General features: G+C 39.2%; 1 protein-coding gene across 1 annotated transcript in view; it reads left to right on the top strand.

Annotated features, from left to right (window-relative positions):
• Positions 1-26317, top strand: part of PCCA (propionyl-CoA carboxylase subunit alpha) — a 305865-nt gene that overhangs the window by 202217 nt on the left and 77331 nt on the right. The window contains exon 19 of the mRNA XM_042457614.1: positions 4900-5002. Coding sequence (XP_042313548.1) covers positions 4900-5002 — 103 coding nt within the window. The remainder of the gene's footprint in view (positions 1-4899; positions 5003-26317) is intronic.

The following is a 26317-nucleotide window of genomic DNA, read 5'->3' as shown; positions in this document are numbered from 1 at the left end:
TGATTGAGGGGAGAAATGCCATCTGTCGTCATAGCTGCTGACCAGGACATGGAGAAGTATATTTGGGTGTCATCAGCGTACAGATAACACCCTGCCCCATGTCTGTGAATGATTTCTCCCAGCGGCTTCATATAAATATTGAATAGCATCGGGGCAGTATGGCGCCTTGAGGGATATGCTGCATTTAAGTTCTGTTTCGAGGAGTGACCGTTCCCAAGCATCACCCTCTGGAATCTACTCGAGAGGAAGGACAGGAACCACTAGAGTGCGGTGCCACCGATTCCTAACTCTCCCAGGCGTTCCAAGAGGATGCCATGATCTTGTATCGAAGGCTGCTGAGAGGTCTACAAGCACCAACAGGGTCACGCTTCCTCTGTAAATGCCTAGAAGGTTGTCAGCCAGAGCAACCATGACAGTGTCCACTACTTATCCTGTCCTGAAGCCAGTTTGAAATGGGTTTAGATAGTCAATGTCATCCAAGATGACTTGGAGTTGAAGGGTGACAGCCCTCTCAATCACCTTGCTCAAAAATGGCAGATGGGATACAGGCTTGTAATTCTTCATATCCAGGGGGTTCAGGGAAGGTTACAACCGCCTCCTTTAAGCAAGTTGGAACACAAACTTCCCTAAGGGGTGCATTGATGACATCTCTAAGAAATGCCATCAAGGCATCACCCCGCTGGACAGCCAGCCATTATGGACAGGGATTGAAGGAACATGTCATCTTCTTCACATTTCCAAGGATCTTGTCCACATCATCGGTACTCACGAATTCAAACCTATCTAGTTTAATCTCAGTACCGGGTTTACTGGACACTTCATCAGTCAATTCTGCTGCATTCCTGATGTCCAGGTCAGCTCTTATCTGAGAGATTTTATCTGTGAAGTAGTTGTTATAAAGTCACAGCAGGCTGTTAGGTTAAGTAAAGGGTTCTGCACAGGTGGAACGTGTGTCAGTTCCCTTACCACCCTAAACAGCTCTGCTGGACGGGACTCCGCAGATGCGATACGTGCAGAGGAGAAAGATATCTGCACTGCCTGTATTGCCTCTCTATAGGAACAAAGAAATTTCCTATGACGAGTTCTGTCAGATAAGAGTCAAGTGTCACGGCAGTCATGCTCTAGTCATTGTCCAACCCGCTTCATTTTCCTCAGATCTTCAGTGTACCATGATTTGCAATTAGAAGTGGATTGGAAAGGACACTTGGGAGATCGGTGTTCCAGGTATTAACCAAAGCTTCAACAGACTCACCAGCATTACCAACCAAACAACCCTCTAAGGCTCTCTGGAATCCAGTTGGTTCCATTAACCTTCGAGGGCAGATCATTCTAATGGGTCCTCCACCCCTGACGGGGCATACTGTGGCTCTTAGTTCAGCCTTGACCGGGAAATGATCCGTCCACGATAGTGTAGTAGTACTAGTTACCCCCGCCCATGGATATTCCTGCTCTGTACTGAAGACTGCATCGAGGGTATGACCCGCGCAATGCGTTGGCCCGGAAACCAATTGGGATAGGCCCATGTCTGTCATGGAGTCCATGAACTCCCAAGCCACACCTGTTAAACTGGTACATACACCCAAAGTGGTCTGTTTTCCGGATAGGTATCCTGGTCAAAGTGAGATTATTTCTGTAGACCAGAGCCACTCCACCCTCTCACCCACTTTACCTTACCTGCTCACTGAGTACCCAGCTGGGAGGGCTTAATGGCACTATCATCCCCCAGCCAGGTCTCTGTAAACCAGGCCAGGTTGGCTTCCTCATCCACAAGGAGGTTGTGGGTGATGTGGGTCTTATTCTTTACTGACCTGGCATTGCAGAGGAGCAAGTTAAGCTTCTGTGGCATGGTTGGTAGGCTCCCCAATCTATTCTGGGTAACAGAGTGAGCTGAAGGCGGGATTGCTTTCAGACATTGATCCCGCCTTCCTTTGTAACAAAACCTCACTTTGTTGTCGCCATATCTTCCTTTGCCCCACACAACCTCAATTCTTGCTCCCAGGTTAGTCTGGTTTAAGATTCAAACTAATAAACAATTAGAACATGATATGTAAGACATAACTGTGACTGAGAAAAAGAAACTTTGGGTTACAGAGGGGCAATCTCTTAGAACAGGAGAATTAAAGCCAATGCAAAGTGCAAGATTATGAAATACTGAGATTTACAAATGGAGATTCATCCCCTCTGGGACCAATTTCACACAAACTGATAAAACATCTGAATGAAATTGCTATAGATAGGACCACAGTAGCAGAATTGCAGGAAGTAACACCACATTATCCATTGATGCCTCACTTAATTCTAGAATCTTGGATAAAATCTTAATCGTTGATGGCCCAAAATTCTTTCTAATAATGTCTGGTAGACTATGATACTGAGACAAAGAGGAACAAGAAGTGGGAAATGGCAGGAAGGGTAAGATTATGGCACTTACTTACTAGTTGTAACATGTTATTTTAAACTGCCAAATCCATGTTATTACAAATGTAAGCAGCTGAAAGAGTCACTTAGTGTAATGGTTTGAGTGTTGGACTAGGACACTGGAGACTAGGGTCCGAATCCCTGCTTGGCCATGGAAACCCACTGGGTGACCTTGGGCAAGTCACTCTCAGAGAAAGGCAAAAGCAGACCCCTTTTGAACAAATTTTGCCAAGAAAAGTCTGAGATAGGTTTGGCTTGGGGTTGCTATAAGTCAGAAGCAACTTGAAGGTTTACAACAAAAACAACTGAAAACCCATCTATTGCCTCAAGGTGAATGTCTTTCACTAAAAATGTGACTGCAAATCAGTCTATTGATGTCTGCAAGAAGTTGTACTCTCTGAGAAGGTGCTATTTCCGAGTGTGCTAGAAAATAGAGCATTTCTGAAGGTGAAGCAAGTGGCCCAAACCTTGGTTTGAGGTTATTTCCTCAAAATTTGTTGTTTCAAAACTATCTGAGAATGAAGAAAAACCAGGTTATTTGTTCTCTTAGAAGACAGTTTGCTGGAGATTTCAGTCCTTGTGATAAAAATAAATATTCCACAGAAATGAAAAGCAAAATGGGTTGGTGGTCCTTTGCTCTGTCTTAGTATATTCTTAATCATTACCACAATTGTTCTAGCAATAAAACTGCAAGCAATATAACAAATGGATACATACAGCTCTTGTGTGGAAATTCATTCTGCCTTCTGCCAGCCATATTTTTGCTCATTTGTTGTTGTTGTTGTTGTTGTTGTTGTTGTTGTTGTTGTAGCAGACATCAGGGAACATTACATGTGTCAGGCCATTTGGCCCATGTTGCCCATCACTATCTACAGTGGCAATAAATTTGCAGTCTAATTCAGAGTGCCTTTTCCAACCCTGCTATGTTTTTAAACTGGAGACCACAGATATGGAATCTGTGACTGACATGCTAAACGTCTACTGTACCACTGAGCTATAGACTTTCTATACAGTACCACATACTAGCCTTATGGAGCAGTTTAATAGTTTGGTTTTATAATAGCTACATGGCTGTTTGTCCATATAATTGTTCCTTACTAATTACTTCAGAGGATGTGAATTGATTTGCACAAAATGCTGTTTCAGTTAAAGTTTGGAAAGGCATTGCATATCAGACACTCAGCCCCATTACTGGCCCTTATTTGAACACTGCCATACAGTTTTGTGTGAGATGGTTGTAGGTAGGCTTATCTTGGTGGCATTTTTGCTTTTTATCTAATTATGTTTATTGAGATTAAGGTACTCTTTTTGTATAAATGTGATAGAAAGTAATAGGGTACTCCAGAATTATTTGAGGTGTGTGATAAGGAAGCAAATAGGCCTACTGTCATAAAGAAATCACTAAGCATATGTTGAGTGGTAACAGGGGCATACAATCACAGGGAAAGAACTCAAGGAGAAAAGTGGGCCAATTATGATAATGAACAGGTAGCCAAATGAAAAGGATGGAAGAGAGCACAGGGTAACAATGTGAAGTTATGATTAGCGCAGTAAGCAGCTGGCACAGTCTAACTATTGTTGTCAAATGTCTGGGACATCATGGCAGAATGCCACTTAAGGACAGTCTGAAAGGACAAACTCCTTAGTCTGTGGATTTCTACAGGGAGTTCTTGAAATATATAAAGGTTGCATTGGGAGAACAGCTACTCTCAGAAAGTTGCATTGTGACAGCTTGTGATATGATTCATTTATATTGTGAGCTTTACCTTGCTTGTAGACTTCATCTTTGTGTGGTATTCTCAATGTATGCAGAAATTGCTTCTGTCCCTTGGCGTATACAACTTGATTTTTTCTCAGAGATGTTTTGGGAATAAGAAGTGTTTAGGAAGTTAGGGTCACAAAAGTGTAGCAAATAAATATACAAGCAAGTTCCCCCCTCCATACTTTTGTGTTTTTTCTTGATGTTTTTATTAATACCAAGAATTGTGCTTTAAGAGAAATCCCCAGTCACAAAGGACTACATATATTTTATGAAATGCATACTGTTACTAAAAGATATAATAAAGTATTGAAGAACACTTTATATTATGTTTCAAGTTGCAATAGTCCTCATACTGGGTATATTGAAGGCCAAGATGGAGGGAGGTTTCAGTCTCCCAAAATGTGAACTTGTGTAGCTATTTCTTCCCACTGGTTTCAAGAGTTGTGTGGAAACCCCCCCTCCCAATCTTATCTATCAAATACGGGTAGTCTTTTGTTCAATAAGATTTTAATTGTTTTATTTTATTAGACTTTGTAGCTGCTTGAAGTTGGACGGGAAATGGATCTAGTAAATTTTATGTCTATAAAACATGGTATAAGTCATAGTGAATTGTTAATTACTGGTAAAATAATCCTTTTACAAAATGTAGTAATAGACTGTGATAAAATGTATTTTGAAGATTAAAAAAAATTAAAATCTTCATTTTGTTGTTACTATAGAGTTAATATTATTCAACCTGATACAAACAACTGGGAGCTTTCAGTCCAGCTGGGAGATACAACTCACTCTGTCATAGCTTCATGTCAAGGGTCAACATTCTTGGTAAGTCTTCAGTCACTTGTAACAAACAGTAAATATTGTATGATTGCATGGTATTCTTGGTTTTTGCTTCAAGATCTTAGAACTGGAATGAACAATAAACTATGCTGAGGTGCTAATTTATTTACACATGCTGCACAAAAACAATGAAAATACCAAGACACTAATTTTCATAATGTTATCAAAATAATCTAGAATTTGTACAGAATTATCAGGGTGCTATAAGACTAGTCCATATATGTGCCTTAATAACTATTGGAATTCTCCCTGGCTGTTGAAGATACCGTCCACTGTAGACCAGAAATCAGCTGCTATAAAGTTTGATAATATGATTTGATAAAACTGACACTGCAATTCTTGAAGACGTAATTTAGCACATGAAAATGAGAAAGCAACATTGTTTAGACTGCAGTCAAGAAAACGCCTTATATGTGGGAATTCTGTTTCTGTAAGCAATATGTTATGTTCCTACTCTCCTTCAGTTGCTCATGTCAAGCTGCACACATATTTTAAGTTCAGACTTACAGTAGCGGTTTTTGTGGTCTGGGGAAATTATGGGGTTCCATATATGTCCAAAACACACAACAGAAACAATCCAGTTTGAGACCACGTTAACTGCCTTGGCTCAGTGCTAGGGAATTCTGGGAACTGTAGTTTTGTGAGACATTTAGCCACAATAAACTACAGTTCCCAAGATTCCCTAGCACTCAGCCAAGGCAGTTAAAGTGGTATCATACTGCATTGTTTCTGCACCATGTTTTGGACCATAATGTTGGAATGCAATTTATTTCGCAATGAGTCAGCATAGACAGTAGTGAGTACTAGCTGGAAATATAGTCCAGTGGCATCTGGAAGGCCCTACACCTGGCATAGATCGCTTCCTGTTTCAATTATTTTTCAGAGGTTCTTAAGTTTTGAGGTATGTGGAGGATTCAGGGGAACAAAAACATTGTGTTTAGCAGTGGGCTTGAACTGTTTTAGATTTAGGGGACAAAAATGGCCTAGAATGTTTTTCTTCTTCTTCCTGGGAGCTTTGGCATGCCAGTGTGACCCACAAGGGGTGTGTGTCATAGTGAAAGCTGGGTCCCACACTACTGCTCTTGTCTACTGCTACTTCAGATGCTTGGCATAGCAGAGAAATACTGCAGTTTTAGCTTTGCTAAGTTCAGCAAGATCCAGAAAGCTCACTGTTGCACGCTTAGTGATAATCCCCCTTTTCCTCCCTATTATGAATATTTCATGAGTTCTCTGGAAGGCTGAGCCTAAACTGTTTACCTTTCTTGCTACATAGTGCTCAGCACATGAGTTGCTGCTGCTTCACTCCATTACTACCTTTGGGTCAGCTGATTTGAGTGGGGCTCATATGTATGGTGGATAGTGATAGTAATTCCCTCCTGTGTTGAACACATCCAAGAAGTGAGATTTTTCATTGTTATTTTTTAGAGGAGAAAGAGGGTGGAATCTTCTCATTAGGCCAGTACTATGCCCCTGATCATTGGAACTGAGTCTTTTGATGCTGTTTTCTCCTCTGTTCCCCTGCTCCATTTGCCCATCTCAGTTGCCATCTCAGAACATTCTTCTCCCCACACCTCCACAGAGATTGATGCAAGCTCCTCTTTTTTCTGGTATCTCTCAAGTCAGCATGTAAGATCCTTCTACTGCTGTTTATTCCCAATACACATGTCCTAACTCTAGTTAGACTGGGCTAAAATGGTCCCAAATGAGCCACTGGCAAGGAGCAGTTTTTCACTGCTCCTTTTGCCGATGGTTTCAGGCTGCCTTAAGCAGCCTCTGGCCTGTTACAGACTGCCAAAATAAAGCTGCTTCGGGTCTCTTTGGAGGTATGCTATTTAAATGATGCATGCATCCTAAGAATCCAGAAGCTGCAACAAAGTTGCACTCCAGTGCTTAGGAATGGAGTGTGGCTTTGGCGTGACCTCCGGACTCTTAGGACCCATGCATCATTTAAACAGCATACCTCCAAAGAGACCCGAAGCAGCTTTATTTTGGCAGTCTGTAACAGGCCTCAGAGTGGCTTCCAGCCATGTCAGGTGCATGCATTGTCTGCATGCCATGCCCTCAAAGTGGCTGGAAACCTCTGCTTTCAGCCTATTTGTTTTGGGCCTAAATGAAAGAAAGAAGCTGGCAGCATGAGCTTTCATAGACTTGATCCTACTTTCTCAGATGCATGTTTGGAGTGGAAGTCCAGAGATAGACCTATTTAAGTCAATTGTGTGTGAGAATGTCTATTAAAATTCAAAACCATATGGGTATGACGATGAGGTGGCAAGTTCAGTTTTAACTATGATCATTGGGAGACAAGGATAAGAGGAAGGATATTGCCTAAGTCCAAGAAGAGTAGATAACCATATGAATGAAATGTAATGTGGGAATCAGAGAGGAGATGGGAGGTGATGAATTGGTCAAGGGGTGCCCTCATGAGGATGGGAGGGTTAGATAGTGGTGTTTATCACACTATACTCTTATAGTGCTACTATTCCACTTTAACTGCTTTAGCTGCCTCCTGTTGCATTCTGGGATTTGCAGTTTTAAGGAGGGGTATTTAGAATTCTCAGGCAGAGCCTGCAAATCCCAGACTGCAACAGGAGGCAGCTAGAGCAGTTAAAGTGGAATAGTAGCACTATAAGAGTATAGTGTGATGAACACCAGTGTTGGAATGTTCAACTCACAGCTGATGAACTGGAGCGGGCAAATGCATTCCAATGCTGTCGTTTTTCTTTCAAATGTAGTTCTTTTTTCCAAGGACAATTGTTTAAATGGAATGCCCAGGAAGACTGAAATATTTGCAAACTGTTTTTGTGTATTCCCATTCCGAATGTCTCATTTATGTCAATTTATCCTCTAGTGCAGGGACCAGCCTGTTTGCCCAATGTAGAGTGCTGAAGGGCATTGCTGACATAAATCACATTGGAGGATGAGCAAGTGAAAGTCCCTCTAATATTGTGACTGATGTCTTTAGGTCCTTTGGTGATATTTCCTGAATAGATGTGTTGGCAGAATTGACATCTGGGTTTGTGACAAGAATTTGTACCAGTGTACACATCAGAGCAAAATAATATATTAACTGTATAGTAAAAATACTAGTAGAGACTAGTAAAAAAAATACAGATATAAAAACAATGATGAATCTGCTTACAATAGCCTTGTATTGCAAAAGATACAATTTATTGAATTCTCTACTCTATAATTTTCCTGCCTCTTAGAGGAGGAATGTTCAAGGAGGAACAAAAGAATAAAAGATAAATAATTGTGTTTTTATTCTGTATCCCATCCTACTCTCTTTCAATATTTATTTGGTTTATTTTCTTCTCTGCTGTGAATATCCCTGAATTGAGAAGCTAGAAAGCATACTCGTTTTGGTATCCTCCTGATGTTAAAAATCTCAGGGATAAAAGGATAGAAATGTTTAGCTCCAGGTTCACCATAAATCAACAGGCAACGTGAAGGCCCAAATGCACACATACACATTGTAATTCCAACAGGTTGATTAGCAGAATTTTTAAAGCTTAGAATACATGCTTTTACTGATGTTGATGTCATTTCACAATGCCTACAAGCACACCAGGGATGTTCTGGAATGGAATGTAGAAGAGCTTTTTCTCCAGCGAGTTACTTTCTACCAAAGGTTTAACTTTCTTTTTGGCTTGAGAATCAAAATAAACTGGAAAGAGTAGCATCCAACTATTTAAAAATAAATAAATAAACATTATAGTTGTTCCTCCTGTGTTGTCTTGTCACAGCTGTAAATATATCCCTGCATATATTGGAGTACCAGTTTGAAATACAATTAAATAACACTAATGTTTTCAAAATTCTGAAATTATTTTATATTGATAACAATCTTCAGATTTTGATTTTTGCTTACTTAAACATTTTCTCTATCTAAATATATCCAATTGTGGCTTCAGCAGCACTCAGTGCTTTGTAGGATTCAGTCCACATAAATATTTATAGCACAGTGAAATATTTTCTGGTTTAGCAACTTCCTGTTCTTTCTTGCCTTTCATGCTTGCCATTTTGTTTTGGAATCTTATGTCCTCTACTGTGGTGGTGATGACCTTTAAAACTAGTATACATTCCAACCATATCTGTTGTCTCTCTACCCTCCCACCCCCCACTGTCCCTTTAAAAATGAATGGAAACTGAACCTCCTTCATGTAGTCTTCCTGGCCACATTAAGGTGGCACATGAATTCAAGAAGCAGATTGCAGGGAGCCGCATGGAAGGCATCAGTTTTACATGGAGCCAGTAGTATCCGTGAAAAAAAACCCTTTATATATTCATCAATTGCTATTCTTGGAAGAGAACATAATCCTCACTCATATTGCTGCCTCATTGCTTCTTCTGTTTTTGAAACAGAAACAATACAAATTACATAAAGGAGAGGAGAAATGTTTTGGTATAGGGAGCTGTAATATTTATTGGGCAGCAGGTGAGAGGGACTGCAGTGGAAGGTCACATTTGGAATGCTATATACAGGTCTGTTTTTTCTGTCTCAGAAGAAGACTATGACTGACAAAACAATACAGGGGAAAAGGTTAACCAGGACCATCAAAAACTATGACTTAAATTTAATTTGGGGCATTTACATTTTTAAATTTTACATTTGATGCCATGACATAACTGTGAAGTCAAAGGCTTTCATGGCCAGCATGCATAATTTTTTGTGGGTTTTTCAGGCTAGAACATGGCCACATAGCCCGAAAAACCCACAAAAAACCATCACATAACTGTTACTAATAAGAAAAATATCCTTACACTTAATAATTGACATAGGTAGTGTGCTTTTGGGGATAGATTGCAACATCTTGATATAAGCATTACTTTCTTGTTCTAGTTTTCTTCTGATGTTTCTTTGCTCAGCAGTGGCTACTTTATGACTTTACGTCTCATAGGAGGCTGAATTATTCTCCCATTTTTAAAAAGAAAATAGGGGTCATTTCTAAAGTTAGACTTGTGTGCATTTATTCTCTGGAATAGAAATTGGCCTGCTTGACCTATGTAGAATACAGAAAAGTGTTACTGACAGGAGATGACATATATCAGATTGTAAGAAGAGCAAGTGAACAAGCATGTGATGTTCTGAGTGACATTATTAGGTCTAGTACACTTGTTACCAGAGTAGATATGGCATCAGGCTTGCAGGGCATCTTCTCTGAGTCTGTATTCTTATGTGACCTGTTGCTCTACTGAGCAGTTGTTTAAAGCTTTTTGTGTGTCTGTAAACAGTCACCATCCAGTGTCATTATCCAGATTGGACCCTAGATCATGATTACATTATTACATTTGAAGGATTTCAGTTTGGAGCTGGAGGATAATTATAGGTATCCTCCATTTTCTCTTATTAGGAGAACTGTGTAGGTTGCAGGTTTTCAGCTTATGGGGATGCTTATGTCTCTTACGTGGGTCTGAGAAAAAAACATTTTGTGTGAACAGGTCCAGGCACAAGTTGTTGTTGGTGTGAAAGTTAGATGTCCTAGTAGAATTGATCAACCAGTTTTTGTCCATGATTATTGCCATACATTCAAATGCCTTGATCTAAAGATAATTTTTTTCTTCCTAGAGCTGACTCAACAGTGGGTATGTACAACTGGCAGACTTAGTGCTTAGATATTTTGCAGTCTTAACTGAATTATATTCCTTATGGCTTGTAGATCATGTTTCTTGGAATGTTGGTGTAAAGGACCCCCCACATTCATGGGACAAGAGTGCTATTCCTAGGAGAGTATCAGTGGTATCCTAAAAGTACCGCACTGTGCATAATGATAAGGCAGGTGGATTGCGTCCATTTATTCTGAAGAAAGGAACAGTAACTGTAAACTCTTCCTGCTGGTTTAGCCCCAGACAACTATAGCACCAGCATATACACTGTGGTGTTGTGGGACTAGGCATTAAGCAATAAAAGCAGTAGTTGACTCTCTGAGTTCTGGATACTGATTTTTTCTTTAACTGCTTGACTGGATTGAGCAAGACTGATGTGTTGGATTACTTCCTCTTGTGGCAGCATCTTTGAAATTCAGGCACAGTTGGGGAGATTGCTGGGAATTCAGGCACAGTGGGGAGATTGCCCAGATTGCTTTCTTTGCTCCAAATTTCATTGCTTTTCTCAGGGCAGGACAGGCTTTTTAACATGACTTTAATGTAGCTCTTAATGCTTTGTAAAAAGAAAAGAAAATAACATTGCTGTAGTGGCTAGATGTACGTCAGCTGTGACTAAATGTTTTGATGTATTCTTTTCAAAAGACTAGACCAGAGCCTTCCTTTTTGAAATGTGTAAAGCAATGTAGACACAGCGTCTCAGATGGATCTAATTAGTCCTTCTTAGGGGCGGGATGTCCGTTTGTTGCAGCTGAATTCTCATTTCAGTCACCCATAACTAGAAACACCTCGCTTCAAACACATTTCTTCAAAGAAAGAGGGGTTTAGGGTTCCATGTTTTACTGCTTTTTGATGTCTGCTTCCCTTTAACAGAGAAGACCTTGTGTTTATACAACTGTTATTATTAAGAAAACATAGCTTCCTTCAAGAGAATTCATTTTGTATCAGTCTTTGGCTGTTAGTGGAATATCTTGCTCCACTAGACTGTGAGGGTCAGTTATATGTCCCTCGTACAGTTAGCTAGTTTACTATAAAGACAAAACTGCCTTCTTGGAGTAGATGGATGAGATCAGAGAGTAAGCAATACAGACTTCCAGGGCTTTTGAAGCCTAGTATTTTAAAACTGTTTTAGTAACACCACTGTTAATGCTTACAGTGCTAGTGCTTTAGAGTCTGATCATTACTCAATATGGACTATGAATGTACATTGTGGTTTTATAACTTTTCAGATTTATATCACTTTAGCTCAGTTTTATGACTGACTGACACTCTCTAGGGTCACAAGACTGGTGAGACTTTTGAGATCCAATTATATATGAGGTGCTGAACATACACATTGTTAAATATTAACTTGCCTTCTTCATGAGCTAGAAGGCATAAGATGCAATTTGAAGGAAAAAAGAAGATACAAGAGCGATTTTTATTACTCTTGCAGTCTGTCCTCCAAAGTTGTTTTGGCCTTGCTTGTATTGTCATACCAAGGGTAAGTCTGGCTGTGAGACAGCCAATTCAGGGTTGGCCATAAGGAAGGGCAAAGTGTAGATAGTGTGAGTGGATTCAAAACTTTTCATCTTTTGTCTCTTTCAGCTGTACTTCATTCATCAATGCTTTTTGTATCCGATCTGAATGAGGCAGATCTGATTTCAAGGGGTTTGATGCGTTAATAATAGTTTGGATCTTGATGTTAAAACTTGCTCCCAAAGCAGAGATTCGATTCCCTGGTTTCTTAGCAAGTTTGCCTGTGTGCCACCATTTGAAACTTAATGCTTGCAAGGAAACAAAAGGACACTGAAGGATTTGCTCTTTATTTTTTCTGAAGTAGTAGTGCTTTCTGGATACTAAACATGCATTACATAAGATGTTGTACTCTATAAAAGAAACAGAGTATTTGGATTAAAATGATCTTTTTATGTTAGGTTATTTAACTGATAATCACACATATACCTCCATCCCCTATAATTTCAACAGTGAGGTCACTGAAACTCTTTTTTAGTCTTTTTCAAGGCCAAAAATCCTACTTTTCTTCAAGGCATCAAAGCTCATTCTTTCAGAACAGTATCTACTCATGGACAGAAAGATCTTTGCAACAAGGAACTGTAACGGTACAATATGGTTAGACATCCACAGTTATGAAAAATTATAACATTCTTCAACTTTCCTTTTTCTGTAACTAATGAGAGTGAACAGGAGAAGGTGCACCAATTCTTTTCCCATAATAAATAAAAGGGAACATAAAAAGAACCATTCTGAGTCTGACCACATCTAGTACAGTGGGCTCTTGGTATCTGCTGAGGTTTGGCTTCAGAACCCTCCGTGGATATTAATCTGTGGATGCTCAAGTACCATTGAATACAATAGAATAGTAAGATGGTGTCCCGTATATAAAATGACAAAATCAGGGTTTTCTATTTGGAATTTTTTTAAAAAAAATTAAAGCCATGGATGCTTGAATCCATGGATAAAGAATCCGTGGATTGGAAGGCTGACTCTACTTAGATCCAACAAAAATCAGTCAGATAGATATTTTCAGGAATACTTAAACAGATTATGGGTGACCTTGGGCAAGTTACACTCTTAGCCTCAGAGAATGGAAATATCAAACCCTGTCTGCACAGGCCAAGAAAACCCTATGATAGGGTTGCCTTAGGATTGCCATAAGTTGGCAACGACTTGTAGGCACACATCAAGAACAACAAAGTTAGATGCTTTTATAACTTCCATGGCTCCAGCGTCCATTTTCTGCCAGAGAATTCTAAAGCTGCAGTTCAAGTGAGTCTACCAGAGAATTCCAGGTACCTGATCAAACTGCAAACCTTTGGATTCTCTAAAATAGAGCCATGGCAGTTAAACCATTCTGGGTCTGACCACATCTAGCCAGACTAATTTGATCTCCTTTTTTGATAAAATTACTAGCTTGGTAGATGAAAGGAATGCTGTAGGTATAGCATATCTTGATTTCTGTAAGGCCTTTGACAAGGTCCTCCACAACATTTTTGCAAAGAAGCTAGTAAAATGTGGGTTAGACAATGCACCTGTTAAATGGATTTGTAATTGGTTGACCAGCCAAACCAATGGCTCTTCTTCATCCTGGAGAAAAGTGTCCGGAGGGGTGCCACAGGGTTCTGTCCTGGACCCAGTGCTATTCAACATCTTTATCAATAACTTAGATGAAAGAATAGGGGGCCTGCTTATCAGATTTGCAGATGATACCAAATTAGGAGGAATAGCTAATACCCCAGTGGATAGGATCAAAATTCAAAATGACTGTAATAAATTAGAAAGCTGGGCCAAAAGCTAACAAAATGAATTTCAGCACAGAGGCAAAATGTAAGGGGAAAAAAAGAAGATGAAGAAGAAGAAGAAATGCATAGATATAGGATAGGGGACACCTGGCTGAATGATACAATGTGTGAAAGGGATCTAGGAGTCCTAGTAGACCATAAGTTAAACTTGAGTCAACAGTGTGATATGGCAGCTAAACAGGCCAATGTGATTCTAGGCTGCATCAATAGAAGTATAATGTCTAGATCAAGGGAAGTAATAGTGCCACTCTATTCTGCTCTGGTCAGGACCGACCTGGAATATTGTGTCCAGTTCTGGGCACCACAGTTTCTAATGTTGAGAAACTGGAGCGTGTCCAAAGGAGGATGACTAAAATGGTGAAGGGTCTGGAAACCATGTCCTATGAGGAACAACTTAGGGAACTGGGGATGTTTAGCCTGGAGAAGAGAAGGTTAAGAGGTGATATGATAGCCCTGTTTAAATATTTTAAGGGATGTCATACTGAGGAGGGAACAAGCTTCTTTTCTGCTGCTCCAGAGAACAGGACCCAGAACAATGGATGCAAGCTACAGGAAAAGAAATTCCACCTCAGCATTACGATGAACATCCTGACAGTGAGAGCTGTTCGACAGTGGAGCACACTCCCTCAGAAAGTGGTGGAGTCTTCTTTCTTTTCTTTTCTTTTTATAATAATTTTATTTATAAAATACATACACAATAAACATCAAATAATATCACAGTCTTAGTTACATCTTTTGTCACTTCCTGATTAATCACTTCCAACATTCCCTTAACCTCAAAACATCTTCTATTATATCTGTTACATCATTGTCTTATTTTTCTTCCTCATTATATATCCTCACCCTCTTTCAACAACAACGAAACCCAAGTAATATACATCATCATATTATTAGTTTATCCATTCCCTTCCCTCCAGTTTCACTTGCTCAGTAAAATCACCATTTTGATTGTTTCCACTCTGCCAAATAATGTTAGGTTCAGTTTGCTCCAGTTCTCTAAATCCCTTTGAATTTCTCTCCATTTAAGTTTATAGTTATTATCAAATACCATATATACTCAACTATAAGTCGAGGGCAGGTTTTGGAGCCATAATTATAGATTTTGATAGGGCCATGTAACAAAGAATGTAAAGGATGAAGCAAAGGAAAACAATGGCGGGGTACAGACCGCCGCCACCAGTAGGTCCACGGGGGAGCCGGAGCCTTCACACGGCCCGACTCCCGCGCGGACCGAAAAAGAAGCTCCAAAATGGAGCTTCTTTTTCCATCGCGTTTGCGACGTAGCGAGGCGCCAGGGGCGCGCTCGCTACGTCCCAAGCGGCGCGACGCGTACGGACGCTCAGCGTCCGATACGCAAAGATGGCGCCGGCCATGTAGAAGGGCCGGCGCCATCTTGTACGGACGGAGTCCGTACTAGGCCCAGGGGCGTCTATAAGAGACGCCCCTTTTTTAAAATGGGACGTCCGGAGGACGTCCCAAATGGCGGTGCAGAAAGCACCATTGCCAAAGAACTTACAAAATTCCAGGAGGCATCAGTGTTTGTGCTCATATTAAAATCTGGATTGATGAGAGAATAGAGGGAAGTCAGTGCTTCCAGGACAGATTACTGTTTTGCTTTTCACCAGGGGATGGTTCCTTTTTATATAAATAAGAGTTAGAAAACAATACTTACTGTATATTAACCCATGGATAAGTCGACTCAGGTTTGGGGGGGGATCACTTTTTTGACTAAAATTTCTAGACGTATACATGAGTATATACAGTAGATCTACGTTTCTCTTAGTGGAGTCTCCTTTCTTGGAAGTCTTTAAACAGAGGCTGGATGGCCATCTGTTGGGGGTGCTTTGAGTTCCTGCATGTTAGGGAGGTTGGACAGGATGGCCGTTGTGGTCTCTTCCAACTCTATGATTCTATGAAACCTATCTCAAACTGCTATAATTATACAGTGTGGATTCACCATTAGTAAATTAATTAATCTATCATGACATATAGCCATCAGTAAATCCATCCTTCATACATTTCTACAAGATTTTTTTAAAATAGCATTTCAGCTGGTGACCACCACCACAACTTGTGTCAATGAATTCTATAAACCTGTTTTGCATTAATCTACCTTTAAATGTAATCTGCATTTAAAATAAATCTCTTTCAAAACCCAGCTAAACCAGTGGCCATCACTAGCACTAATATTATGTGGCACTAGTATTTGTAAAATATTAATTGTGTAAAAAACATTTATTTTTGCCTACCTTTGCAACCAGTCAATTTTACTGGGTAATTTTTGAGTCCAGTGTTACAAGTACAGTATAATAATAGGTCTTAACTATAACTATTACAAAATATTTTTAAAAAGTAACTTTCCAAGCTCTGTGTGGAAATAATATGTATTTTATTGACCTAAATTTTCAAGGTCATTGCTTCTGACATCTACATCAGGTACAAAAAACATTTTTTTCAGAATAAGTTGATGGAAGTATAATCTTAACAGCATATTAAGGTACATCAAATTGGTCTGTACTTGCAAATTTGAAAGTAACCCATTCTTTAGGGCTTATTATAACACACTTAGCTTGGCAAAAGCTCCATTGACTCAGCTGGATTTACTCCTGGACACGTTTAGCTAGGATTGTACTGTTGAACTGTTCTTATGATTTGTCATTCAACCATCTATGTAAGGCATTTTTGATAACACATAATTCCTGGAGGAGTTCTACAAAAAACTGACATCATAAAACTGCTGTTATTTTGTTGCAAAAATAGATGAAGATTACACTGTTATGCTGGAACAAATACATTGTAATTTTGTTAATTGGCATGCCTAGTAAAGATCATGGTTGCAAATCAGAAATGTTACTAATGGAAGAAATCACTGTTGAATCACCAAATTAGTGTTGATTGGCTGATTGATTGATCATTAGGAGTATGAGAAAATCTGTGTTGGATCAGACTAGTGAACTATGTACATAGACCAGCATACAGTGGCCAAAATGGGAAACCTACAAGCAGAACATGAATTCAATGTAATTAAAACAAACTAAAAGCTAACTACCTAACTAAAAAATAACTGTGAAGCAAATGTAAACTTTGTTTTGGTATGGCACGTGTATTTGTCACAGCAGGCAGCATTCTAGAAGAGGCATTTCCTCAGGGTGGGGATGCTGAGTGCTGCTTTTAAGATTTTAAGATTAGTTAGGGCCACAACAGATTGGCAGCTTCAGCTGGCTTCAAGCTGGTTTGGGGGCATAGTATTTACACGCACCACATCCCCAAGTCACCTGGAAGTCATGCCACTGATTACACACCAGGTGGCTTCAGGGTGGCTTGGAAGTCTGGTGTTCAGATGCCACACACCCCAGAGCCAGAGAAAAGCCGACTCCAGAGGCAAAGTGGGCAGCTTTTCTCTGCCCCAAATAGCAGCAGATTTTTTTCCTGCTCCTATTTGGGGCGAAAGCTATCTGGGTTGGGGCCACACATCTGTTTGCCACAACCCCAATCCAGCCTTAATTGCAGTGGCTCCAAGCCACCCCATCAGGACTATCTGTTTCGCCCCTGAGTTAGTTTCTTGTAGGAACTTATAAACAAAATATTTTTTTTAATTGCCTCATCAATGAAGATGTCTTTTTAGTGTTTTAAATTTATTAAAATAATTAATTGATTAAAGACTACACCTTTCTTCAATGTTATATTTTCCTTTATATGTGAAGTATGTCATATACAGAGTTGCCAAATTTACAGAAGAAGCTTGTTGATGAAATTGTAACAAATTAACTGTTGATTGAAATAGGCAACCTTATGCAGCTCCGCAATACTGTATGTTAAAGTCTCTGTGTAACAACTGTAGGGCATAAATAAGAGATTCCAGATACTTACCATATATACTCAGCTATTAAGTCATCTCATGTCTAAGTTGAGGTCAAGTTTTGGGGCCAAAATTATGGATTTTGATATGACCCATGGATAAGTCTAGGGTAAAACTTAGGGACATATAACAAAGGATGAAGCAAAGGAAAACAATGTCAAAGAACTTAGAAAATTCCAACAAGCATAACTGTTTGTGCTCACACTAAAGGTTGGATGGACGAGAGAATGGGGGTGAGGTCAGTGCTTCCAGGACAGATTATGTTCTTGTCTTCACCAGGGGATGGTTCTCGTGTGTGTGAGTTAAAGTACAGTACTTTCATTGACCCATGGATAAGTTGATTTAGGTTTTGTGGGTCAACTTTTTATACAGAATCTTCCTAGATAAGATCCTCAAAGGTAAAAATATGCAGTTGAAATCAAAATCAGGATCAACCATCATTCAGGTATTTCCATTTTCTGTTTATGGACAAAGAGGAAAGTTGTGTGTGCAGGGGGTGGGGTGGGATCAATACTTTATCTTTATCCCACCACCATGATAGGCTTACTTGGTGAGGACACAAGAGAGAGACTTTGCAGTGACTGCTCCCACCCTCTGGAACATCCTGCCACAGGAGGCTAGGCTGGCCCTTTCCTTCCTTTACTTTCACTGGCAGGCAAAGACATTTTTACTTAAATAGGCTTTTAATGGGATGGTTTTAGTTAGATGTGCATTTTATTTGTTTTAACTTTTATATGGCTTTAAAATTATTTTACGCTGTTTACTGTAAAGATTTTTAATTGTTTTGAAAATATTATTGTATATGGTTCCACTCTGGGAGAAAAGCTGCATAGAAATGAAAAATAAATAAATAAAGTTAAAAATGCATTTAGGTATGTTGCTAGAGAAGAGTTATACAGATATCAGGGACCAGCGAAAAACAAATCAATTGTTCTTAAATTGTTCCTGAGGTTGTGTTAGCCTCATGTTTCTTATTAATTACAGTCAGTCCTCGATATCTGCGGAATTGCCATCTGTGGATTGAAGTGTTCGCAGGTGGCAACCCTGCGTTGTCCCCAGTGGTAATGCATGTACATAGCCATGCCACCATTAGGGACAAAATGGCTGTGTGCACATGATACCACTGGGAACAACAGTACTTGTGCATCCACAGATTTTGGTATCCCTGCAAATACTGAGGGCCAACTGTAGTAAACTGTAGTAATAAATATCAATTTATTGTTGCAATATTGTTGCAATATTGTTGCAATATTATTTTTATTCAGAAAATAAATATTTCACCTTTTTCTATAAATTACCAACAGTTCAATATATTGCCATTATTTTTATTTACCAGTAGTAAAAATAACATATGCTAAACTTCCTATTGCAATACTATTGCAATTGCTGTTGCAAACAGAAATCATCATGTTGTCAGCAGCAAGCATATGTTGTTTGGTAGAAATATTAAATGAGAAATCCTACCTGCAAATGAAGTGTTTAGAAGAAGCTTCAGTTACATAAATGTAAATCCATCCCACCCACCCCCAGGATATATATTGGAGAAGGGTTTAATCTTAGGATTCATATTAGTTAATCATTATGCAGAGGCAAGAAGGGAAAGAGCAGTGGATCAATAAAATACTGTCCTGTAACAATAAATATAACATTATAGCTCACAATTCTTTAGCAAGAGAAATTGGTAACAAAATGGTAACAAATCAACAAGATCAAAAGAAATGTGAGGAATTAATGTAGATAAGATGAAAGCAAAAGGTACAAATAATAGAGTAAGTGATAAGTGGAGGATTAGCATAAGTATAAGGAGTAATTTTTTATGGGTCAGATGAAAAGAAATACAAAATAAGTGTTACAGGACGTGTTTGGAGTGACTTCAGGATTAAAATGACATCTATTTTAAGGTCATTTAAAATCCAGGACTGGTACATGATTTATGTTACCATTTGTGACCCATAGATGAATCATAGTAGATCTTCACAAATAATAAAATGTCTGATAGGCAGAATAGGCATATTTCAGCCTTATTTGCTAAAAATAAATCTTGCTCACTTGTTTTTGCGATATTCTTGTGAAAGCTATCTGTTTCATTTTAGCAGTAAGTTGTTAAGAACTACAGTGAACAAGATCTCCAAAAGGATCGTCTTTGTCATGGGCTTTGTGCATCATTTTTCTGGATTTTCTGCCTGCACAGGAACCTGTGTAGGAAAATCCCAAAGCTAATTTGAATAACTATGTCCTATGTTCGAATCCTTCTGCCCATTTGCTAGGCCATAGTCCTTCTCATCTGTTATTTAGAATGGAATGCATTACGCCTGTTAAATGTGTTATATTTGGACGCAAAGATATCCATGGTGGGTTGAAGTGGTGAAGTGTGAAAAATACTTAGCTAATAGGATATTTCATAACAAGGTAATATTTCTCAGTTAATTCATCTGGATATACTTATGTACATACAAAGAGCTTGATTGGACACAGTTAGAACATGTGGTTTAGAAAATGAAAAGTTACCAAAAATAAAGACATACAAGTGAACAGTTCTAAAAATCTGTTGCCAGCACAGTAGTCTTAGGTTCACCCTACCATATGATGTATTGAAAGAAGCTGTAACTTCCAGGAAACTAAGCACACACAGCTGAGGAGCATAGAAATAAGGTAGTTGCAAAGTAGAGGAAGGTAATGGAGAAGATCCTGCAAATGAGATAATGGCTCAGTGGCAAAAAATCTCATGTCAGTCCAGCTTTGGAGGTACTTGAAAGACCAGTACCTATAAGTAGTTTGAGCCACTTGGAGGACAGAGTGGGATACAAACGCAGTAGTAGTATAGCTGGAATATAAAGAGTGCTGCATAGCCCAGTGTAATTTTCAATCAGTAGACATACACTATAAGATATGCAACTTTTGCTAAATCTCTCATTTTGAAAAGGAGTTAGCTTGCTGCTGGAATTACTGCTGGCTGAGAAAAAAAAACAGAATATTCTGAAGCTCTGGTTTTCAACCTTTGGGCTTCTATATGCTTTAGATTCTCAGAACTGGCTGTGATGACTGGGTCTTCTGGGACCCAGAAGTTCTAAACATCTGGAGTACCTTGAGTTCATGGTGATTGTGTTTTCTTTAACATAGGAGTGGGCAAACTGTAGGCTGCATATGGCCCCAAGGCCAATTTTGAGGGTCCCAATAACTCCTCATTTTTTTTAAAAAAAACCATGTGTTTGATTTTTAAAATTGAAAATGTCCTTCTGGCAACATGGAAAGAAATGTTGCTATGTTTTGAGCTGGGCTGTTTTAGACTTAGGTGAAGTTTTGTTTCAAACATAAAGTAAGCCAGAAAGTATATCATTGAAACAGCAGCCCTGAAAGTAAGCAGCTACTGCTAACCTTCTGAGTGCTCTATTAAGTCATCTCTTGTTTGTTCCATTTCTCTCCTGTAGTCTTGATATGGAATAGTAATGAAAATAGTTTAGAGTAAATTAAGGAAATTTCATGTTCAGTAGTCATAGTAAAATCAATTTATAATTGGAAAATATGTTTTATATAAAATCAATTGACCCCCCAACAACTTGTCACATGAATTCTGGATTACCACCATCACCACCCCATGTGGAGCACCTTCTCCTTAGATCTTAGTCAGTGATAATGTTGTGCTTAGGTCACTGGGCTGACAGTGTCACCAGGTTGATAATTAACTCTGTGTTGTGTTTGATACATTTTTGCCTCTTATCGTGAGTGGTGGTTTGGCTATGTTGTATATGAGGTGTTCAGGAGTATCCTTGCAAGGATTTTTCCAGCGATGGAGAGCAGTGTTATACCTCGATAGTTTGAGCAATCAGATTTTACTCCTTTTTTCTTATACAGGGTGATGATGACTATATCTCGGAGATCTGATGGCAGGTCACCTTTTCCCCAGCAACTCACAAGGAGCTCATGGAATTTAGCATGGAGTACATGACCTCCATGTTTCCAAGCTTCAGGTGGAATTCTATTAATCCCGGCTATAGTGTTTGACCATCTGTACTGTATAGGGAGCTTTGGACCTGATAAGTAGGTCCAAACACTGCTTTAACAGCTTCGTAAAATCCTCTGGAATCACCCAGATCTGCACTATGTTGTGTCTTTTCTGCTAAGTTGATCCACCACTTGTTCTGAATGTCTCAGAGTTTTTGTTGGAGGTGACTACATGTGAGGCAAAAGGCTGCTTTTTTTATATGGCAAGATGGCTGAGTGAGGTGTGCCTGGTGAGCAGTTCTCTTCTTTGCCAACAGCTCCTGGATCTCTTGGTTGTTTTCATCAAACCAGTCTTGATTTTTCTCCCTGAAAACCAATGTGGCTTTAGAGCTAATAGAAGCACTACAGATATGGTATTTGCCCTTAGACAACTGCAAGAGAAATGTAGAGAGCAGAACAAAGGACTCTATGTAACATTTGTCGACCTCACCAAAGCCTTCGACACTGTGAGTAGAAAAGGTCTGTGGCAGCTCCTGGAAATACTAGGATGCTCCTCCCCCCCAAATTCCTCAAAATGATTATCCTGTTACATGAAGGCCAGCAAGGTCAAGTCAGATATGGTGACGCTCTCTCGGAGCCCTTTCTAATAACTAATGGTGTGAAACAAGGTTGTTCTTCAGCATGATGCTCCAAAGGGCTATGGCAGATCTTGAAGAAGAAGACGGCATTTATATACATTACCATACTGATGGTAGCCTGTTTAACTTAAGCCGCCTGAGGGCTCGCCCTAAGACTCTAAACTATCTAGTCCGTGAGCTGCTTTTTGCTGACGATAGTGCCCTTGGTGCCCATACAGAAGCAGCTCTGCAGTGCCTAACATCTTGTTTTGCTACAGCTGGAGATCTCTTTGGACTGGAAGTCAGTGAAGAAAATGGAAGTTCTCTACCAGCCTGCACCACAGGAAGAACACTACCATCCCCACATCATTGTAGTCAAATCTGTGCTTAAGTCCGTCCAGCAGTTCACCTACCTGGGAAGCATCATCTCCTCAGACGCCAAGATTGACAAAGAGATGGATCACAGACTAGCAAAGGCATATAGTGCATTTGAAAAGCTTCACAAAAGAGTCTGGAGTAACAAACACCTGAGGCTAAGCACAACAATCAGCGTGTATAGAGCCATTGTACTGTCTATTCTCCTTTATGGGTCTGAAACATGGGTCACCTATCGCCAACACCTACGACTCCTCGAACGCTTTCATCAGTGCTGTTTATGCATAATTCTAAATATACACTGCACTGATTATGTGACAAATGTTGCTGTCCTTGAGCAAGCAGGGATCACCAGCATTGAGGCCATGCTACTGAGGACACGTTTCTAGAATGAAGGACCATCGCCTCCGAAAAATAGTATTCTACGGTGAACTCACCATGGGTCAGTGTAAGAGGGGCGCCCCAAAGAAGAGATACAAAGACTCCCTGAAACAACATCTCAGGCTCGGTCAAATTGATCACCATCAATGGTCTGCCCTGGCCTCGCATCGGGAGGCATGGAGACGCGCTATCCACGATGCTGCAGCCTTTTTTGAAAGCTCACACCGAACGAGTCTCGAAGAGAAACGACAACGCAGAAAGAACCACAACTTGGAAATATCACCCAAGGAGACATTCTGCTGTGCTTTCTGCAAACGAACTTGTTTATCTCGGATTGGCCTTTTTAGCCATCAACGTGCTTGTAGAAAGCGTGGGATGAGTCCTTCCTGAATCTTCATTCGCGAAGAAAAGCCAGAGAGAGATATGAGGTGGAACTCATGCAGCCCTCCAGATGTTATTGCATTGTACCTACTAGCACTCTGAGTCAGCATAGCAGTTGGTGAGGAATACTGAACGTAGCAATTTGATGACATCTGGAGAGTCACTCAATCTCCACTTCTGTTATACATGCGTGTGAGACGCCTCATCTTAGTATCAGTTCAGCTGGGAGGCCCCACTAGTATCATTTCTGGGAATTAAGCCATTGTTTCATGTTTCAGAAAAAGTAATATTCAGCTTGTTTTAGCTCTGATATGCAGAACTACCTTTCCTATATGCATGATATATTTTCTCTGTCCCTCCCTCCTAGTAACACACTGTGAATGTGTTGAGTGTTTTGTAATGAATAATTTGACCCTTAGTCCTTTTCTTTTATGTCTTCAACAATGGAAGATTAACTAGATTTGTGTCATTTACCATTGATGTTTTGCCCTTTCATATCAGATAGAACCAGTCAGCAATGATTAGTTTTATAAAATAATTTTCCCACATTGGTTCTTTGATGTGTTTAACCTTCAGAATATTTAATTATATTAGTAGCAGATAAAAACCTAATGTGATAAATTTTCCATAAACTCTTTGGAACACTGAGCTTTCCAACTTACGTAAATGCAGAGGAAAAGGTGTGTACACCCTAGAAAAAATTGGCATCAGAGGGGGATTACCTACTTCTTTTAGTATGAAAAATACAGTTTTCTAATTGAGAAATCCATGATGATATGACTGTTGTGATACTGATATTTTTACTGAACCACACTTGGCCCCTGGATTTTTTTAAAAAATTAAGTCAACCAGAAATATTTAAAACTTTTGGCTTACAAAATAATTGTCATCATGAACTTTGATCTCCTAAAAGGGTGAGTAACTGTGTCCCTCCAAATGTTTTTTGAATTGCAGTTCCCATCAGCCCTCATCATTAAATGGGCTGGTAAAGATTATAGAAGTTGTAGCCCAACAGCATACAAGGGGGAACTGTTGCCCACTCTTGCCTTAAATAAAACTTGTAGCATAAGACTCATGGATCTGAACAATATTTGTTTTAAAAATTGATTTTCTTTTTCAAAAAAGGATACAATCTAAGCAACAGGTGAAAGAACAACACCATGAACCTGTTGTACTCAGATGTTAAAAATTATTGAACATTTATAGGTTTGATACTTCCTATCAAGTGTGATAGCAAATATAAACTGAAACAGGTTTTTACAATCCTGGGCCCATCTTGGAATTGTGAAGAATAAATACACTGGGCCCTTGGTATGCACTGGAGTTTGGTTCCAGGATCTCCTGTGGATACCAAAATCCGTGGATGCTCAAGTCCCATTAAATATAATGGCAGAGTAAAATCATGCCCCTTATAAAATTGGCAAAATCAAGGTTTGGTTTTGGAATTTATGTATTTTTTTTTAAAAAAAAATCAATCAGTGGATAGCTGGATCTGTTTGTTTAAAATCTGTATATATAGCGGGTCAACTTTAGTTGGGGCCTGGGCTGGGGTCACTGAATTTGGGAAATGGTGCAGTCCTGTGCTTCTGATGTAATTTATCTCTCCCTGCATCATCCACCTGTTTTAAAAAAAAAACACTGCAGGAAAATATGATCACAGTTCTTACCAAATCTTGTTCTTAGTAACTTGATATTTTTCTCTAGGAGGCTTAGCAAAAATGAGTGTTACAGAGTTAAGTCAGATTCTCAGTGCAAAAATTACTGGAAGAAGTATATTACTGCTGTCAGAATCAAGATGGTGAACCTTATCCTCAGACTGCCTATACAGATGTGCAGCAAATTATTTTCATAATTATATAGCCTTCCATGTTCATAAGCAGTACTTACATTCATATTCTCTAATTTGTTGTTAACTGCTGTCAAATCAACTTCGACTTATGGCAACCTTATGAATGAGAGGCCTCCAAGTGAACTTGCTATTATCAGCCTGTTTAGGAGTTGCAGACTCAGGCTGTGGTCTCCTTGATTGAGTTTATCTAGAATGCGGCCTTCCTATTTTCCTATTGCCTTCTCCCTTGCCGAGCATCACGTCAGAAGTGCATCTTGCAGATACCTTCTGCCATGAATTGGTATGAGTTTGGGATATGATGTTGATGGGATTTGTAGTATAAGGTTGTATTATCTTGTATAAACGATGAGGTGGATAAAGGTGGACTCAAAATAGCACTGGACAAGGGTTCTGGCCATGCCTGCTTTGCCAAACCATGGGTTTTGGGGTTATATTGTTAATGTAGTAATAGCTGTTGAATAAGATTGTGCCAATTAAGGGTTAATGTGTTTTTGACTGTGGTAGTTGCATCCAGGGACATTGGAGAATGCTAAAGAATGTGTAGGGGAAATTTTACAGTATGAGCTGTGGACAGGGGCCTGGAGAGGTTTAGGTGGGAGATAGATGTTACTGTTAGAAATACAATTATAATAAATATTTATTTATAATAAATAAATAAGTACAATTTAAGATGACTGGTTGCTGATTGTCACAATATGTATAATTGTAGGGCATTGACATGTATTGATTGTTGAACTTATATATGGTTTTTGATTGATATGTTTGATGACATAAACTTTAAAGTGACCTTAAATATGATTTGTGTGTGTGTACACTAAAATATATGAAAAGACACTTGGATATTACAGTATAGTTAAAGGGTTAGAGTAGTACACATGATATAGCCATATATGTTAAAGGATAATATATAATATAGAGAGACTGTTCTAAGATATTGTTAATGAGTTTGTTATTGATATGATTGTTAGATAAACATTTAAAACATTGATGGCC

The sequence above is a fragment of the Sceloporus undulatus genome, chromosome 3 (assembly GCF_019175285.1).
Source record: "Sceloporus undulatus isolate JIND9_A2432 ecotype Alabama chromosome 3, SceUnd_v1.1, whole genome shotgun sequence".
Classification (NCBI taxonomy): domain Eukaryota; kingdom Metazoa; phylum Chordata; class Lepidosauria; order Squamata; family Phrynosomatidae; genus Sceloporus; species Sceloporus undulatus.
Note: the sequence above shows the minus strand (reverse complement) of the source record. Positions and strands in the feature narration are given on the sequence as shown.